We start from the raw sequence: 20,583 nt of genomic DNA, 5'->3' as shown, positions 1-20,583 counted from the left end.
AACGGACTGATTCAGTCTTTAGTTGAGACAGGCCGATTTGGTTTGCTCTGTGTTGCTGACTGGGCTTCGGTGGTGTGTGTCTTCCCGGGAATGTGTCTGTCTCATTTCAGTCACTGATGTCGGCCTGGCCATCTCCTTCCCAGGTGCAGAGTAGCAGTTGGGTGCCTGTGTCGCAAACCATGCATTCTGCAAATGTTACCAAGCCTCACAGTCACTGAAGTGAGATTGGAAGTCAGTGTTGTTAACCGTCAGGTGGAATAAGAGTAAAGAGAGTTTTGGCACAGGCTTCTGAAATTAAGTGCTAACTGAAAAGGTAGGCGAACAGATAATAAAATATATTCTAGATGCTTTCTGAGCTGAGAAAGCAGCTTTCCTTTGAGATGGCTGTCCCTGCTACAGGGGAGAGGCGTTGGGTAATTCTCAAACTGCGTCTCAACTAGTGATGAGAACAGAGGCTGCAGCCATTCTCTGAGTTTGCTTCTTGCAGCTCTACATCTTTCAGTGCATCTTTAAAAAACGGAAGCATTTCCCGTCAGCATTCTTAATAGTTTCCAGACCAAAAAGAGTTCCAGGAACCCACTCTAAATATGTATGTCATCCGTAATCACTGCTTCCCAGCAACCTTCCCACCTTTCAGGCTTGCTAGACCGGCAGCATAGAAGAGGAGTGCTTCGGAAGCATTACAGCACTCAGAGAGGGACTTGTGACAGTTAGTAGCCGAGCTGCTTCTCTGGGTCAGAATCCCTGAAATCTTTTACTACTAAAGATTTGAAGTTAACAGGTAAACAAAATAAAATAAAAATTTCTTTAAAACAACCAGGTTTCTATTAATTAGGTCAGCTTGGCTATGTATGATTCAGAGAAAAGAAACCACCCCCCACCCCCAAAAAGGCCTCATAAATGATGTGTTAGAGGAGTACTACAACTAAGTGTTTCGTGTTCTTAAGTTCATGGGAAAATTCCACTATCTGTCAATGCCACTTTTCTACACATTCTGTAGCATCCCTTCACATAAACATTTAAAGATGATGCACCTAAAGATTTACGGATTCCCTAGCTGGATAGTAGGTGCTTCGTATAGCTGTATTCTGTAGTTTCTCCGTGATACGTATCATAGCATCCCATAGGAAATCTTGCACGTCTGTAGCAGAGAATTAGGACCGAATCCAAGAAAGCAATGGAAAGCACTGATGTTGGTCCCTGGGCCCAAGTCTATATCTAGGCGTACACTTAGCCACCCCCCCACCCGACCCCCATCCTCTCCTTTGGCCCCCCTCATCCATCAGCTATAACCAATAACACTGTCCAATGTAGCCAGTCCAGCCTTCAAAAAAAAAAAAAGGGCCCTGTCAAAACAGTGACATCTGGGGGGATTTGCTGCGCCAGTAAAGTTAAAGCCCGAGAGGCCAGCTCAGAAGGATACAGCTACTGGTTTTTCAGGATTCTAATGGGGTCATTTTGATGGGTTTTCTTAAAGAACACGGGATGGTCATGGGCATTTATTAGGGTGAGGTTTTGTGAAAATGGAAAACTGCATTGGTGAAAGAAAGGCCAGGAGAGTTACCCTGGAGTTTTGTTTGTTTTTATTATATCACAGCCATGCACCTGCTCGTTCTTTGAGGTAATAAAGGCTGTCTGTCCTAGAGAATCTTAGCCCACCCATCCTGCAATCCCGATAATGCCCCTTCAAACTTATTTTTGTTCTCCCCAAACTCAAAAGAATCTTGATAAAGAACAAAATTTGAATGTCTTCAGAGTACTCAAATTGCCGCTTTGGTGTGTGGATAAAAGCACAGAAGGCTTGGGAGAAGGATTAGTGTAAAGCGACCAGACGTCCCGCTTTTGGCGGGACAGTCCCGAATTTGAACAATTTGTTCCGCGTCCTGCAGCGTTTTTAAAAAGTCCCGATTTTTGGAAAGAATGCACGACAAGCTAGGGAACGGTGGGGGAACCAAATTTTTAATCAAGAACCCCCCCACTCCACCCCGGTCAATGGTGTCCCGCTTTACCAATGTTAAAATCTGGTCACTTTAGATTAGTGAGATGAGAAGGGCCGCCTTCTGAAATGTGTGTGTGTAGACCAGGATAGATCCGGAGAAACAAGAACTTTGCATTTTGTTATTGTTTTAAGACAAGTTTGTTAAACAATACTTCTTGGCTTACCTTCAGATTACAATGTATATAAAGAGGTTGCTGTTAATGAAAGCAAGTGTTTCCATTAACCAGGCTAAGTGTCTCGCACTGGTTTCTGGTGAGGAACAATTCCGAGGGTGTCAAGGGTCTCACATTTTAATTCACGTTGAAATGTCTGAGATTCAGATTCCCATTTAGTACTTACTGGGCCTAAGGAGAAATTCTCCGAGACAAGAAGACTCCAAGGGTAGAGGGAGAAATTGTAGACATCTGGACCATCGGATTTTCTTTTCCCTGAGGAAAATCTTCTGGTCTGTTATCATAATTTCTGCCTGTTAAAACTAGTAAATACTTGTTAAGGACAATGCTTTTCATGACAACAGGATGTGTTACATACTAAACCAATAACACTTTATAAACTCTAGAATCAGTAGCTCAATTTTAGCTACTCTCCTGTCCAAAGCGAAGTCCACATGCTCAGGCTTAGGGGTGTCTTGATTGGAATTTCCTGTGACCCTCACCCACCCGCCCCCTCTCAGTGTATGTTTTTCTGCTAACTGGCTGGTCCTACAGAAGCCATGACCATCACCAGGCCCCAGACCAACACCCTCATTCTATTATTTCTTTGCTTAACAGAGAAGAAGGTTTAGGCAGAGGAAGGAAGTAAAATGGTCTGATAAAACTTGCTCCCGGCTAGCTACGCTTAAACAGCTGGGCAAGGAAATAAAACAATATATTAGCATTAAGTAAAATGTTTAAATTACCATAATCAGTAGCAGGGATTCGGGTTTTCTGGACCATTCTCTTTTAACTATCCCATGTGAGAGGTTATAAGATTTGACTAAATTCCCAGAGGCTATTTCCGTCTATCTCTTTGGGAGAATCCTCTCCGGTGGCTACAAAGGGAGAAGGAGAAAACATACGTGCCTAATCAGTGCTTTCCTGAGGACCCTCTAGGACATTGCAATCCTCTCTCAGGTACCCCGCCTCCCATTTCCATCAATAGGTGCCACCTCGAGCTTTACCTTTTTCCTCCCAAATAGCTTTCACCCATGTCCCTTCATGTTTACTGTTGTCACCTGTAGTTCTTGTCCTGACACCTGGCATAATGAAGTAAAACAAGTCGTTGTAGTCCCCCTTTAAAAACCCATGTATTTCTCCCGAAAAACCCTTCTCATAAAGATACATTGACCTTCCTATTGCTTAAGTAATAAAAATTTTAAGCCAAGGGTTCTACAACTTGACTCCAACCAACTTTCGCTTATATTTCTGAGATTCTCCCTAGGCTCTCAGCAAATTGAAACTCCTATTAATCTCCTCTTAAAGCAAGAACTCTCCCATTGATTTATTCATCCTTCTCTAAAGCGTTCTTTCAGGATGTTTTTGCATTCTTTATGACCCAGTGTAAACATTAAATATACATGCATACAAATATATGATTGATGTCATTGGCAAAGTACACATAAATCCAGATATGGAAACTTTATTGCCGCTACTGGATTCCAAAAAGGAGCCCTGGTGGTAGAGTGGTTACATATTGGGTTGAGATTCACAAGGTCAGCAGTTCAAAACCACCAGGTGCTCTGAGGGAGAAAAGGCTTTCTTCTCCCATAAAGAATTAGTCTTGGAAACTCACAGGCAGTTCTATCCTGTCCTGTAGGGTTGCTATGAGTCATCATCAACTCATTGGCGTCAGTTCAGACTCTGAGCCTGTGTACAATATTAACAGAACTTCATAAGGTTTTCAGCGGCTAATTCCTCTGAAGTTGCAGTCCATTCTTAGTTTGGAAACCCCACTGAAACTTGTTCACTTTGGGTGAACAAACACCCTGCTGGTATTTGAAATACCAGTAGCAGCTTCCTGTTGTGACACTAGCCACCTCAGGATGGCCAAGAGACAGACAAGTGGTGGTTGTATAGAATAGATACACCTTATCTGTGAATGCATATCCAATTAAGTGACTAGCCAACCTTTCTAAGACTATCTACAGCAAGACTGTGCTTTATTTGGTAAACATTTGCTTTTTATTTTTATTCTCATTGATACCCTATCAAGAGCCAATAACGTTGACTTTTGCTCCATATGCAGTTATTGCATATGTACTAGGTACTAGGCATTTGGCTAACTGCTTGCAAGGATGAAGAGAGTGTTTTGATCCTAAGACATTTAATTCTGGGGTCCCACAAATAAAACAAGGGGCTAGAGAGTATCATTTTGACTCCATGTTTTTCTGGCACGAAAGTATTATTTGCATTGTAACACTTGACCGTTAAAGGATATTCGCTTCCACAGGTAAGAGCAGAACATCATGCTCAGTCGTAATCTCAATATTGTGAGTGATGTGTGCGGATCCCTTCGCGCCGTCCTCTCCAACAGCCATGGCAAATAACTCCACTCTCAGGTCTACCTGCAAACCCGCTGCCACCTGAAAGACAAAGCTTGTTTAGAAGTTGTAGTGTTTTTTGTTTCGTGGGAGGGGAAGGGTGAGACATAGTGACGAAAGTTCACAGTGGCTCTACTTTTCAGGGTCTAGGCCAGACTACTACCCGAATGCTGGCCCACAAGCATTCTCCAGTAGCGAAAACGGTGCTCCCCTGCAGTGAAAACAGGTGCTCCGGGGACAGCACAGAGTAGAACCACCCACAGGGTTTCCCAGGTTGTCATCTGTATAGAAACAGAGTGGCTTGTCGGTTTGAACCACTGCCCATCTGTTCAGCTGTCAAGTGCTTTGATATGCTGATTAATTTTCCTTAAGCAAATCGCAACCCCAACCCCGCAGCCCCCCCGACAACATATTTAAGAATAGCAGGGCCAACAGAACACAAGCTATGATAGGGCATAGAGCAGAGGTTCTCAGCCTTCCAGCGACCCTTTAATACAGTTCCTCATGTTGTGACCCCCCCAACCATGAAATTATTTAGTTGCTACTTCATAACTGTCATTTTGCTACTGTTATGAATTGGGTGGCCCCTGTGAAAGGATCGTTCGACCCCCAAAGAGGTCAAAACTCACAGGTTGAGTGAGAACCACTGCCATACAGAAACAAATTACTTTTAACGACTTAACGAATTAACGACTTTTCCCAATGTTTTAGTCTGGGTAGACTAGAGAAACAAATTCATAGAGACACATATGTGTATAAGAAAGAGCTTTATATATAAGAACTCTTGGATATTGAGAAAACATCCCAGCCCAGATCAAGTCCATAAGTTCGATATTAGCCCATATGTCTGATACCAATCTATAAAATCCTCCTCAGACTCATAAAACACATGCAATGATGCCAAATGCAGGAAGATCACAGGCCAGTGGTGGGAAGTCTTGTAGATCCAGTGGCATTGTAAGCATCTCAGCACTGGCAGGCGTCTCCACATGGCTTCTCCAGGTCCAGAGTTCTGGCTGCATCAGGGTAGGTCCAGGCTTCTCATGCCTCACAGGCTTCTCATGTCTCACAGGGAGTCAGCTGAGAGTGTCTCCAAGGAGGAAAAACCAGAATCCCCAGGAGAAGGCCATGCCCACACAGAGGCCTCATTGGCTGTGATCTGATTGACAAACTAGACTCCACCCCTACACTCTTAACCTCCAGTCCCAAATTGGCACCAGATTATGTACCTACCACACCCAAGTACTCAGAAAGAAGGTGGAATGAACCTAAGTCACCTTCCATGTGCATCAGACAAATCCTAGGAGCAAGCCACCTCTGACTTTTCTGATACCTTCAAGTCTCACTCCTTTCATGATGTTTGAGTTTAGTCTTCCCATGAACTTTTGGAAACGCCCTCATGTATGTAGATGTCAAGAATGAGCATTAGCCCTCTGGATCGGGAACAAAACTATTAGGCTCCGTTGCCAATCCTGGGCTGTGTTCTTTCTCAGGTTCACAACATTAAAAACAAAACAACTATTTTCATTGAGTTTAATGTGCTGAGTTGGGTGCCACATCAGTAGTAAAAATGTGGTATTCTTCCCTGAAAAAGGGAGCCTGTGAACATACATTTTTTGAGCTGTGTAAACATGCATCCTGTACAAAGTGTTTTGAAAAAGCCTATCTTGGGAAATAGCAATCTAACTATAAAGCAAACACTGAGCCAATCTAGTTCGATAATGCATTCCACATGCCAAAGATAAATGCATCTCTGTGGAACGCAGCCATTCAACAGGTATTTGTTCTGAGTCTGCTGAAGTGAAACGTTTGGGCCTCATGAGGCAAAGAATTTGACTTAATGGTGCTATTGACAACACTGTCAAAATAATTGTAGACTGAGAAAACTTTCTAGCTGTTTGAAGGATCTATTTCATTACAAGGGAAAGATAAAGGCAGGGCCCAAAGTCACAATAACCATGATAGAAAATGCTCTTTATTGAAATAAACATTTAAAAAATGTTCTCCTTGCCTTGGCTTTTGACGGGGTCTAATACATGCCAACCACTGGCAATGCCCTGTACTGAGGAAAATAAGCGAGACACACAGTCTTTGCCATCAAGGACTTCAGTGGCAAGTGGAAAAGAAAGGCATGAAAACAACCGCTTCTCTCCTCATAAACCGAAAACCAAACCCACTGCCTTCCAGTCCATGCTGACTCATAGCGACCCCTGCAGATTTCTAAGACTGTTGACAGGCATAGACAGCCCAGTCTTTCTCACACAGGGCTGCTGGTGGTTTTGAACTTCTGATCCCATGCATCCCATGCATCACCACCAGGGCGCATCACAAGTACTCTGAAAAATGATCTACACTGTCGTGGGAGCACTCAGGAGCAGTATTGACCTAGCTTGGCCTTGGGTGTGGGGGAGTGGCAGGGAATGAAGAAGGGGGGAATTGAGGGGAGGCTTCCTAGAGTTCATTCCTGATGGGTATTGGGGTAGTTTAAAATACATCCCCAGATTTTGTTATTGTTTTGTAGCCTTCCTTCAAGAAGTGAAGTTTATTTAATACTCCTCCCCTGGAGAATGGAGTGATTTTCTCTTCTCACTGCCATTGAGTTGATTCAGACGCTTAGCTACCGTTCAGGACAGGATACAACTGCCCCCTAAGAGTTTCCCAGACTCTATATACGAAGAGAAAGTCTCATCTTTCTCTATGGATCAGCTGGGGGGTTCAAACCACTAACATTGAGGTTAGTAGCCCCACTTGTAGCCCACTACTCCACCAGGGTGGGCTAAACTTAGTGACTCATTTCTAACACAACAAAAATGCAGAAGCGATGATGTACAAATTTTGTAGCCACAAAAGTAACTGTGGCTTCCTGTTCATGATCTCTTGGATCACTTCCGGAGAGTCAGTGGCCAAGGGCACGACACTCAAACAGCACGATGAAGACGTTCACATATCGTGAGGAACTGAGGCCCACTCCATAGTCTACCAACAATGGAGACCTTCTGCCAAAGCTCTATGAGCAAGTCACCAAGTTCACAAGTGACTACAGTCCAGACTGATGTCTTGACTACAGCCCCGTGAGAACTTGAGCCAGATGCGTCAAACTAGGCCACTGCCGAACTCATGCCTCACAGAAACCGGTAGGCAATTGATGCCGTTGTTCCATGCTGTCAGGTTGGACTTGTCTCACAGTGGCCCTGTCTATGTGCAGCAGAATGAAATACCTCCCAGCCTTGCATCATCCTCACAGTTGTTTGAACCCATTGTTGCAACCACTTTGTCAGTCCGTTTCATCGACAGCCTTTCTTCTTGCCCCCTGCTGTCCCTCGGCTTTACGAAGCTTGTCCTCCAGGGACTGGTCTCTCCTGACAGCATGTCCCAAGTATGTAGGATGAAAGGCTGGCCAGAGGCACTCTGGCTCCATGGACTTTGTCCAAAACAGATTTGGCCTGGCCCTTTCAATATTCTTCACCAGCCCCAGAATTCCAATGCATCAACTTTTCTTCACTCTACCTGATTCACTTTCCCATGGTCACATACATTTGAGGTGATGGGAAATCACAGGGCTTGGGTCAGGCACATCTTAGTCCTCAAAGTAACATCCGTGCTTTTCAAACTTTCAGGAGGATGTGTGCAGCAGATTTACCTAGTGCAATGCATCCTTTGATCTCTTGGCTGCTGCTTCCATGAGCATTGATTGTGGATCCAAGCATGATGAAATCCTTGACGACAATTTTGATCTTGTCTCTATTTATCATGTTACCCACTGGTCCAGTTGCAAGGATTTGGGTTTTCTTTATGTTGAGTCGTGGGACATACTGAAGGCTCCATCCTTAATCATCATCACCAAGTACTTCAAGTCATCCTCACTTTCAGCAAGCAAAATGGTGTCATCTGCATATCACAAGTTGTTGACAAGCCTTCCTCCAATCCTGATACTGTATTCTTCTTCATTGAGTCCAGTTTCTCTGATGATTTGTTCAGTGAGACAACTGAGTATGTGTTGCTAAAAGCTTCTAGACTGAATTGTTAAAAAGATATTTTATGCAAATAAAGCATCAAGAAAATGAGCTTCTGACGTTTGAGAACTTTGTCACTAAGCAAAAGATGACTCCTATGGATTTGGGGACCTGGAAACCGCTGCTCTGCAGACAAGACCAGACCTGTAAGTTGGAAGTGGACAGTGGGTGCAATGTTAGTAAAAAGTGGAAAATATTAAGTGAAAGCTTTAGGGCCCTTGAGGAAACTTCAGAAGCATGGTGACTTTAGAGAAAGGCTCTTTTGAGACACGTATTGGAGAGAAAATTCCTTAGGAAACAGAAAGAAGATCCTTATTTATGTGAGGTGGTGTCAGAGAGTTTGTGGAAAATCGACGTTGAAAGATAATGGAATTTCCCCACAAACTTTCTGAAGCCCCTGGGTATAGTGGCACACAGCTAACAACACTGCTGCACGCAGGAATACGTCAAGTAGACACGATGCCGGACGAACTGGGCACTCTGGCCAATAGATGTTTCCAGGCAGAGTGTTGAAGCTGTATGCTGGTTTCTTCTGGCAGTTTGTATTAAGACCGGAGGAGAGAGACTTAAGCCAAATAAGGAATGTTAAACGAAAGGGAGCCAGGAATTGCTGATTTTGAAAAATCCCAAACACTCCAATGCTACGGTGATTTTAAAAGGAACACGTCTTCCAGGCAAAGGTTACAGCCAGGGTTTATCCAGAAAAACATGATCTGAAGGTAAACCTCAGGTTTGAGACTTCAGAAAGATGTCAGCTGTTGCTTCAGAGCACCGTTCAGACAATAAAGCTTCTAAGAAGTTTAAGGTGGGTGCCCGTCATGTGCCTCAGCAGGAGCCCAAAGTAGATTGGTTGGTGTGGCCTTTGTCCAATGGAGCAAAGCACACTAAGGCTTATAGAAGATCTACGAAAGCATCGTTAGAGAATCGTATCAGCATAAATACCGCCGGCTTGTATTGAAGAGGGGCACAATAATACAAAATGAAGGGAATCGTTTGGAACCCAGAGTTCTACTGGAAGGAAGCAGGCTCCAGAAACGACGCAGCTGAAGACAGGGCTGTCTGGGAAGGGAGCGGAAGAAAGACGCCCATGGCAGAACAAGGAGCAGCAGCGACAAGCCGGCAGCTGTGGAGAGTCGCCGGCGGATTGTGCTAGGTAAAATGCCATGACACCAACGGGGGCTGGAGCACATTTTTGAACCGGGCAAACCTGGCGCTGGCTAGGCAAAAGCATAAGGGACCTAAGGGCCAAGGTCCTGGGAGTCACACTGAATTGTAATTGCAATTGTGCTATTTCTTGAATGTCCATAGTGAATTGCGATCCGTCCGCGTCCTTGTAGATAACGTAAATTTAATGTAGGACACAAATTCATTTAATCTGAGACTGTGCCTCCCCACCACGCCCCTGCCCTGCCCCTCAGTTGACAGTGTTCCACATCCAGGATTGTAAAGGGACGCGGCTGGGAAAGGGGGCAGTTCATGTAAAGGTGCCTTGGTGGAGTAGTGGGTTACCCAGAAGGTGAGCAGTTCAAACAAGCCAGCCGCTCTGTGGGAGCAAGATGAAACTCCCACCAAGAGTTAGCATCTCAGAAGCCCAATGGGGGCAATTCTACTCCCTCCTATAGGGTTGCAGTGGACTGGACTTGACTTGCCAGGCAGTGAGTGAGTGCCAAGCTGCTGAGGTCTGAAAACTGCATGGAAGAGGTTTGTACCAACAAAGAAACGTGATATAGAGTGAAGAAGAAACCCAGCAAAGCGCGGGCTTCTGGCCTTGTTCGCCAAAATGAACACTCGCCAGGAAGAGAAGAATTGTTGATGTTTCTAAGCCTCTCCAGGAGGTGGGTTAAAAAACAGACTTGGGAAGAGTTATCTGGAAAAAATAAATCAGAAACTACCACACGGAAAGCAATTAGATAGGAATGTAATTCCACCCCGCCCCCTTAGTCTAGTTTTATAAATAGGAGGCCCAAGCAATACTTCATCTTTTTGAACAATGTGCCTGTGAATGCACGTACACTGGAGGGCATCCAAATGCTCTGTGTCAGAGAATCAGATCCATCGTCCTCAGAGCTCCACACTTGGAGTCCGGCAGAGCCATGACGGAATTTGGTGCGATGGGAGCTGGAAGCATGCCATTGCACAGGCTTACTCTGGTTTTGAGCACATTAATTTAGTCTTGGCAACTAACCAAGCTGAACAGTGGTTACATTTACATTTGGGGAAGTCTGGAGACTGATTTTAGCCAGAGCCAAAACTTACCGTTGAAAAGGAAAAAAAAATTAAAACACATTTAACAATATCAGAGTGACTTTCAAAGAACACATGATAGGAGTTTAGTACCTATAAAGGTTGACCCAGCCATCATGTTGGCTTTGGGTTTAATTCCTCCTTGAAGTAACTAAATTCCCAGGGCAGTGCAAGAGGAACTTGCTTTGCTTACTGCTTGATGTTGGGAAGATGCCCACATCTTGAAAGAGAACAGAGAGTTGCTGGTGCTTTGTGTTGCTGTTGTTGTTGTTGTTGTTGTTGTTGTTGTTAGATGCCATTGAGTCCGTTCCAGCTCAGAGTGACCCAGACAGAACCCAGTGCTGCCTGGTCCTGCCCCACCCCTACGCGTCACTGGGTCAATCCATTTCATGGATGGTCTTCCTCGTTTTCCTGACCCTCTATTTTGCCAGGCATGATGTCCCTCTCCAGGGTCCGGTTTCTCCTGATAACATGAAATGAAGTCTCGCTATCCTTGCTTCTTAAGGATACTCTGTTGTACTTCTTTTAAGACAGGTTTGTTCCTTAATTTGTCTGTCAGTCCATAGCACATTCAAATATTCCTCACGAACACCATCATTCAAATGCACCAGTTTGCCATCTGTCTTCTTTATTCAGGCAGCTGAAGATACCGTGATTTGGGTCCTTAGTCCTCAAAGGGCCACCTTTGCTTTTTAACGCATTAAAGAGGTTGGGGGGGGGGCAGATTCTCTCATTGCACGACATTGTTAACACTAGTGCGTTCATTATTTTAATATCTGAGTATATTTCTGTTTGCTTGCAAGGACTGTTTCTAAGATAAGACTGATGGGCTGAAAGAAGGCTAAAAGGGACCTGAGTAAATAAACCATAACCAACATTCTTAAGCTACGTGATGTCAACGTCATGGCAAGACGCCTTTGACTTTCCACTCTACCAATCCAACCCCTTGCATCAGGGTGTCACACGTGTGGCTACCTTAAGGTCTCCAGACTCAAGTCAATTGCTTGCCCTTCCTCCGCAATTTCATATGCCCACCTGTGACGAATGGCTCATGTGTCTGTCTACCAGGCTTCTTCACTTCATTCTCTTGCTCAATCACACATGTCTTGAGCACCCACGAGAAGCCTAACCCTTCTGCAAGTGTCTCCTGTGTCTTACTCATCTTTCCCCTTCTCGATCCCCAGTCAGTGGGTAGCAGATAGGAGGGACAGGAGGGGTTGCGCTGTCCAAGATGGAACAGCCCTTGAAAGGATGGTAGGATTGGCCTCAGTGATTTTTATTACACGTCGAGACAAACTGGTGTTCACAACAGATTATAGTTCTGAAATTATATACTTTCAAGTAAGTAGGACTATCTAGTTAGCATACTTTTTTTAAACTAAGCATTCTATTTGGGGAAAGGTAGTAAATAAAATTAGAACAGATTGAAATATTTTCACTTGCACTCTTAGGGATCGTCAGAGAAAGGAGGTGACATTTGAACTGAATGACAGTATTTCTTGGGATGACACGAAGCAACACCCTCTGGCAAATCTAAATATCAGATATGTGCAAAACATAACGATGGAATAGCCACTCGCTTTTCAAAAGAAGGCAGAAGTATTCATCTCATGAGACATGGGGCTCCTAACCGCAAGGTCAGCAATTCCAAACCACCAGCTGATGCAAGGGAGAAAAAGGAGGCTGTCTACCCCCCTACTCCCATAAAGAGTTACAGTTTAAGAAACCCAAAGGGGCAGTTCTATGGGGTTGCGACGAATCCGTGGTACTTCCAGTCCGAGTCTGACAGTCCGTGGTTCTTCCAAGATTCTTCACCAACAGAATGCATCAGTTCTCCAGTTTTCCATATTTATTGCCCAACTTTCACATGCACGTGGGGAGACTGAAAACTCCATGGCTGGTGGTAAGTGCACCTTAGTCTTCAAACGGACTCCTTTGCTCTGTCACACTTTAAGGGCTCTTGGGAAGCTGGTTTGTCCAATGCTCATTTGTTTCCATAAACTTTGCTTGTGGCAGCAAGTAAAATTAAATCCTTGGCAACGTCAATCGATACTCTTTATCGCGATGTTGTCTCTTGGTCCTGTTGTGTCCAGTGTTTTCACACTGAGTTGTAATTCACAGCGAAGGCTGAAGTCTTTGGTCTTTATCAGTAAGTGCTTCAAATCCATTTCTAGCAAGTAATGTCATATACATATCGAAAGGTGGTAATGAGTCTTCCTCCAAGATTCTTCCTCATTTACTCCAGCTTTTCAGATGATTTGTTCAGGAGAGAGACTGAATAAGTATGGCGAGAGGATATAACCGACTCACACCTTTCCTGAGTCAAAGCTGCGAGAGCACCTTGTTCTATTTGAACAACTGATTCTTGTTCTGGGTCCAGGTTTGGAAGAATTCCCATTCTTCACAATGCTATCCATCACTTGTTATGACCCACTTCTTTCTGGTAGTCTCTGTTTTGAGCCAAGGTCCTGTGACATGAGCACTGATCACCCTTGTTCGGTGTCCTCTCCTGAGTCACTAAGGCCTGGGATAGCTCTTGTTACGGCTTCCATGTCGTTTTTTAATCTCTTCCAGTGTTTCTGGGTTCATGCGTGGTATATCCCACATTCTAATTATGAACAGGTGTTTTCTGTTGTTTCTTCTCACTGTGAGTTGTGCCTTAGTGGTGAATGAAGGTCCCAAACGTTGTGCTGAGTTCATGTCAATAAAGTCAACTCGGTTTTGAGGCGGCAAATCTTCCCCACTCATAGCATGAAGGCCCTCCAATCTGAGGGGCTCATCTTTCCACTGCTATTCATAAAGTTTTTAGTGGAGAATCCCTCAGAAGTGGGCTGCCTACTCCTTCTTCCTAGTCTGTTCTGAAATCTAGAAAGTCAGCCGAAACCTGTTCGCCCTGGTGACCCTGCTGGTCCAGGCAATATTGCTAGCATAGCATGCAAACCACCACAATGGGGCAAACTGACAGAGGAGTGGGGCCACTATCAGATACCCGATATCGGTATCAGAAAGCATTTACATGAGCCTAAAAATTATACTGCTGTTGGCATGAAGGAGCCCTAGTTGTGCACTGGTGAAGTGACTGGCTGTGAACTTCAAGGTTGGAGGTTTGACCTGCCCCCTTCCCTTGGATATCTAGTCCCTTAAAGATCACAGCTTAGGACGCACTCTGAGACAATTTCCTCTGTCCCTTAGGGTTGATGCCAGAGCAGATGTTGCACTACACCAAAACAACACACATGCTTTAACCAGAATGAATAGAATAATTTTTTAAAAGTCACTTCCTTGGAAACAGATGCACACAGAGCATAAGACTTACAGGCCCGTGTTTGTAAGTCACTTTCAGTCCTGTGCTGCTTGGAGGCTGCTTCACTCGAAACCTGTAAAGACGAGAACAGCTTCATGCCATCACGAAAAACAACAGCGGGGAACGAACCGAGATGCTGGAAAATCAGCAAGGGGTTAGGTTTGCTACAGAGGAGAAGGGATCACTCGCATTAGAAATAGCCTATGATACAATTGGGAGATTCCCGGGCCCATTTCACAGCTGTTTTTTATGGGCGTCAAACTGACTCTAGCCTGAATCTCAAGCTCTTGTTACTACTGGCTGCCAAGGAGGCACTTAGGCCTCCACAGTGTTTTAAGGGTTTGGATGGTGTGTGCATTTCAGCCTAGCAGTCAGCAGAAACACAAATGCTGGCTGCCAGATCATGAAGTCAAAGAATAAAGGCTCCTTTGGAAAGCAGTGGAGCATGGGAGCCAGTCTTGCTCTGTCTTGGTATGGGGCTTGCATGTCTGCGGAGAGGAGAAACAGGACGGACTCGGAAAATACTGGAGAATTTGCAAAGCTCTGCACTCACACATGGTGCCCATAGTCTCTCTTTCCTGTGGTTTGTGGGTTCTGCCTGAAGGTTAGAGACCCGGAGCAAATTAAAATGCCAAGGAAAACCTACCTCTACTCTGAACCTCAACCCTGCTCCCTCTATCACCAACTTTGCTTTCTGTCCTGTTGTGGCTGAATTTAATTGTAGGGACCTTAAAAGTCTTTTCTTTCTTCGATTGCATAATCTCTGTGTTTCATTTACATTCGCATGTAGAAGGAAGCTCGGGAGGTGTTGCAATATCGATGTAAGCATGGTTTTCTGAGGACTGTCTTTGAATCAGGTGCTCTGAGCATCAGCTCTGGGCACCTTTTCTATGAAGCCTCGCCATGGCCAATGAGGAGGGGACTGGATCCGATCGGTCCTCTGAATCTCCAGTCGCGATCACGGAGGTATACCTTTCGCTCAGCTGAGGTATACCATGAACCCGGTGAGGGGTGAGATCTCTGAAAGCGCACTCCTGGGTAGACAGGATCTGCACGGCTGGTGTAGGGCTGACTCTATTTTCCCACCCACTTTGTTGCCTCCATCTCAAAACACACCCACCTCTGTCTGGGCCCAAGCCCTTCATCCGGTCTGATGCTGAGGAAGCAAACATTCCCCCTGAGACTGAGGACTTACATCAACTATGGGCAGTGATCTTCTAAGGTGGAGGCAACCCTAGTTTTGCCACATTCAATTTTCAACTCTGAATCTAGAGTCAGAATCTTGAAGAACCTGCCACTTAGAGTGAGCATAATTCTGCAGCTGAAAGAAACTTTTCTGTCATTTCTATGACAAAACCAAGACCAGATGCCACATTCAGCTTTGGTTGAATTCAAAATAAAGGACACAGTGAGGTGTTGTAATTGGGAGGGTGCTTCTGAGCACTATCTAGCCCTGCTCTGGCCTCTGTAAGTCTTTAAGTCACATTATTCATTTTTCCCTTTATAAGAGCCTCTTGTTTCTGAAAGTTCTAAGTTTTATTGATGGGAAAGTAGAAATTGGAGACTATTCGTCTACATTTCAATGGAGAGTAGAGACGGTGTGCCTGGTGTTTGTGATTACTTCTAAGTCGGCTTTGCGTAGCTACACTGGCCTTAAAAGCTCCCCTTCCATTACAGTGGTGTGGTGGTTATGCACTTGCCTGTTAACCCAAAGGCTGGTAGCTCTCAGACCCAGCAACTGCTCTGCAGGAGAAAGAAGTGCAGATCTTATTCCCTGAAGATTACAGTTTTAGGGACCCCGCCAGGCAGTTCTCCTCTGCCTCATGGGATCCTATGCATCGGAATCGATTTGATGGCAAAGATTTTTGCTCTTTGTTTAAATGTAATCCATAGCCCTTTTGAGGTCAGAAAGTGCAAGCAAACGCCAGCTAGCACTCCTAGAGTTGGTGCTAGATGGACGAAACAGACTCTCGAACATGTGCTTTAGTCTGCACAACGCTTGTACAGCTGCCTCTTCACTTGTACAGTTTGTCTCTACCACAGCATGACCGATGACTAGTGGGCAGCAAAGAAGGAACGATCACATAGCTGGAACTTGGTAACTACTCATTTGTTAAAGGCTGAATGAACAAATTAGTGAGTTTGATTGAATGAGGTGAAGATGTAAGATTCAAGAGGTGATTTCAGTTCGGTGAGCATTTCACTGGTGTAGGTAGCGAAAATCAAGTCACAAAGCGTAGGGGAAGGTAGCTTTGGGGCTCTCAGCCTCACCTGCAGAAGTCCACTCCAATGTTCTTGAGCTTGACAGTGGTTACATAAGTGTGTCCTTCTCTAAGAATCCCAAAGTTGACTGATGATGGGAGGAGGTGGAACCCGATGGGGGCTAAGTTTGGATTATTGATGGCAGCACGCGCAATGGAAGATGTGTTCACCTTTCCGCCGACGGAATCATTCACCTGCAAATCAAGGAGCATTTACTCAAATGAAGAAGAATGATAAAATAAGAAAAAGTTCCTGTCATCAGAGAAAAATAACACTTGTGCCGAGGGGACGAACATAGATGGTCTCATAATCTTTGTTTAAAAGGTTTTCAGATTTTAAAAATGCTTCTAAGCTGAGCATAAGGTCCTCAGTGGCTTCTTCCGCCAAAGTGGGGAGCAGAGTCCTCCTGTATTGTCTGTTCGTAGTCTGGAAGCTCCGCCGAAACATGTTCCCTTGGGGGGACCCTGCTGGCATCGGAAATACCAGTGACATAGCCTCCGGAATCAGAGCCACGGGTCGCTCTGAGTTCGAGCTGACTCAAGGGCACCTAAGAAGAGCAACAACAACATCTTGGTAAAGGAGCTCTGGTGGCACAGAGGGTTAAATGTTGGGATGTCAAACAACAAGTTGGCCGTTCAAACCCAGCAGCGACTTTGTGGGAGAAATAGGAGGCTACCTGCTCTTGTCGAGACTGACAGTCTCGGGAACCTGCCAGGGCAGTTGGCCTCTGTCTTACAGGGTTACTATGAGTTGCAATTGATGGCAGTGGCTCATGTTTGTTATAATCTGTACAACAGCCTGGTAAGGAGTTGTTTTAAATGAGTGAGTTATCCAATAAACAAGTAAAATCCATGTTTATTTTGCTTACTGGATATGCCATCTCTGTCAGAAATGACAAATTTGAAAAGGCTTAGGTTTTGTAGGAAGATGCTGATGGATTGGAAGACAGATGCCAGCCATATCTAAGAGCAGAATCTCTTAGATTGGTTAAAAAAAAAAAGAGTGAAAAAAGAGGAGCTGATACCGACGGCGCAAATAGAAAGTGAACATTTAGAAAATGATGATGGCAACATATATACAAATATGCTTGATGCAATTGATGTATGGATTGTTATCAGAGCTATAAGAGCCCCCAATAAAATGGTCTTTATAAAAGCCAATTAAACAAAACAAAAAGTGACGTCCACTAAGCCAAGTCCCACCGTTGAGTTCATTCCAACTCATATTGACCTTATCGAGGGTTTCTGAGACTGTTACACTTTATGGGAACAGAGAACTTCATTTTTCTCCCATGGAGTGGCTGCTGGCGGGGGTGGGTGGTGTGGTGGTGGTGGTTTGAACTGCTGACCTTGAAATTAGCAGCCCAATGTCTAACCCATAGCACCATGAGAACTAAAAACCAATTATTGAGTTGATTATGGCTCCCAGTGACCTGAGGTTGTAATTCCTCGTGGGAGTAGACAGCTTCAGCTCTCTCCCATAGAGCAGCTGGTGAGGTTCAACCACCCACTTTGTGGTGGCACGCCAATGCTTACCCAGCTGCACCACTAGGGCCCTCAGAGCTCCTGAAGTTGCTTACTACCGATGAGTAACGAAGCACAAGTGAACCTATGTTGACCTTGCTTCTTGGATATTCCAACGTTGCTTAAAGGACAGGGAAGCTCAGGTTCTGGGAACTGAAGGACAGGCAATTTGCTAAAGTGGTAAGTGACCGAATAAAGTTTCAAAGTCAAGTTTGCCTGACTCTAAAGTCTACAGTTTTTTTCTCTGTGCTTATTAAACTTTAGCTCTCATCAGGATACTCTAGGCTCAGGCATAAGAACAGTGGTGAGGCTGGTGCAGGACGGGGCAGTATTTCCTCCTGTTGGGCAGATGGTTGCTATGGGTCAGAATTGACCGGATGACCCCTAACAACAACAACAGGGTCCTTAGGAGAGCGAGTGACAATAGATTGCTTAACCTCATCATAGTGTTTCTTAGTCATCCGGTCTGGGCAGGGCCATGGAATTGCATTTATACTAAGTTCTCAGGTGGCAGTACAGCCCTGGCTGCTCTATGCTCTGTGATTCCTTAGATCAGCATCACTGATGTCCCCTCGAATTTGTTAGATGTGCAGAATCTGAGACCCAATCCCAGACCTACTCAACCGAATCCCACATTTTTTAGCAAGATCCCCAGAGAAGGCACATATACATTGAAGTTTGAGAAGTGCTTCTATGACATATCAGCTATATGCACTGCAAAACGTCTATGATGGCAGTGGACACTGTACCACTGAAGCATCAGAAAATAATAATTACATTTTAACTGGTGGCCTCATGGAAGGTTTCCCAACAGAGCAGAGATAGAATTTGACACTAAAAGTCTCGAAGGAAGAAGGAAATTGGTGCTTTGGGAGAAGTGAGAGAAACACAGGACGGCTGAAGGGTAGCAAGTATGGGACAAGATAGGGGTAGACACGCAAATAGGGCCCACGTCCAACAAGCCATGTAGTCACGGCAAGTCATCTGGATTTTATCCTCCGAGTCACGAGTAGGGTTGCCAGTCATCACTCTGCACTGTAGTGCCCGGTGACAAGACACTGCAAACAAAACCCTTGATTTCCAGTGTTTGCCCAGTTCTCAGGTCTAGTGAATCCTTGCACGACTGAGTTTGAGCTATAACAATCCTTTAGCAACTGCCTTTCGTGAGTCTGTCTGAACTGGATCCTGTCCACCCTTAGCTGATCTCTCCAGGACTCTACCTACGGTCTTTCTTCATGGTGAGACAGTAGGGCCAGTAATTTCCACTGGGTGGAAGTTCACGACTTCAGTCAGTCAGGATGACATAGGATGCTGACTGGCTCTGGGCATTCTGTGCCCAGGTACGGTTTACCTGTGGAAGAGGTTGTGATTTGGGCTTGCTGCTCAGCAAGTAATGAGGCAACCTCACTTTCTCTTTTCTTGCTTGCCCCATAGCATCCTGCAGCAACGACTGGGTTGGGATTTTCACAGGCATGTGGTGTTCTTGTTCTGTTAGAGAGGAAATTCAAATTATGTCACATGGGTGCTTCACTCTGAGATATTTAGACAACATCATAAGAACATAAACCGACTTGGAAGGGTTTTTTGGTTTTGTTTTGTTATGGTTTGCTTTCTAAAGAGCCTACTGAAAGCAACAAAGGCTTGCATTAATTCAGATTTTAGGTATTTATATTTTATAAGAGAATTGTACACATTACTTAATATTGATTTTCATAGAAACCCTAATGTGATGGTCAGGGCATACGACATGAGCCTAACCTTCTTCTAAATAAATGGGAAAAACGAGACGAAGAAGGTAAATGACTTTCAACGATGAACTGAACCTCAGACCAGGTTTGCAGGGTTCGTTTCATTCAGTCAACAAGGAACAACGCAACAAAGCGTTAACTTTTTTACAAAAATGAGTTCAAAATCTTAAGAATTTCTTTGCCTTAGTATATGTATGTATATTATTTGAAAATGGATGTTCTGGTAACAGATAAATAAAACCTAGCCATTAAGTCCTGAGATCACCAAATTCGGGAACTTTTTCTTTTCTTCAAATACATGAACTGCTGTTGTGGATACATTGCTCCAAATGTCCAGGAAGTTAAAATAGGAATTGTGTTTTAGATAATTACATTTAAATATCTTTTTTTTTAAAACCCCATTCAAATTATCAAGAGAGGAGAGAACAGGAGACCTTTAAATGGGCCTCCATTAGCACCTTATCTGAGTTTATGAATGTCGAGTTTCACTTCATTCTCACCTCTCTGAGCTCCAGGGTGACGAAGAGATGACTGTGCTTGGCACACTCCCCATCCTCCCCCTCCCCCTCCTATCATACACACGTCTGGTACTAGAGCATCCCTGATCCCGACCATCAGGATGGTATATAGCCCAAGCCAAACTAAAGATGACAGGGATGACTCCCTCTTGCCTAATGCGTTTATGGATCTGGATGAATTGGAATCCTGACCCCCTATGGTTATAGCCTTTGCCAAATGGAAATACTGGCCCTTTGTCGAAAATGATAAAACCAAGCAGGGACAAGAAAGGTTAGATTGCGACAGAGGTGGGAGCGATTGTAGAGAGATACACATAGCAATGGAGGCGGGAGCGATTGTAGAGAGATACACATAGCAATGGAGGTGGGAGCGATTGTAGAGAGATACACATAGCAATGGAGGCGGGAGCGATTGTAGAGAGATACACATAGCAATGGAGGCGGGAGCGATTGT

At 44.6% G+C, this 20,583-nt stretch overlaps 1 protein-coding gene across 1 annotated transcript in view; it reads right to left on the bottom strand.

Moving 5' to 3' along the window:
* Positions 1–2,343: 2,343 nt before the first annotated feature.
* Positions 2,344–20,583, bottom strand: part of SPAG17 (sperm associated antigen 17) — a 274,115-nt gene continuing 255,875 nt past the window's right edge. The window contains exons 42-46 of the mRNA XM_045283716.1: positions 19,215–19,351; positions 16,350–16,534; positions 14,091–14,151; positions 4,415–4,559; positions 2,344–2,477 (exon numbers count right to left, since the gene is read on the bottom strand). Coding sequence (XP_045139651.1) covers positions 2,344–2,477; positions 4,415–4,559; positions 14,091–14,151; positions 16,350–16,534; positions 19,215–19,351 — 662 coding nt within the window. The remainder of the gene's footprint in view (positions 2,478–4,414; positions 4,560–14,090; positions 14,152–16,349; positions 16,535–19,214; positions 19,352–20,583) is intronic.

Source organism: Echinops telfairi, unplaced genomic scaffold (assembly GCF_000313985.2).
Source record: "Echinops telfairi isolate 266 unplaced genomic scaffold, ASM31398v2 ScPeMD7_7466;HRSCAF=8504, whole genome shotgun sequence".
Lineage (NCBI taxonomy): Eukaryota > Metazoa > Chordata > Mammalia > Afrosoricida > Tenrecidae > Echinops > Echinops telfairi.
Note: the sequence above shows the minus strand (reverse complement) of the source record. Positions and strands in the feature narration are given on the sequence as shown.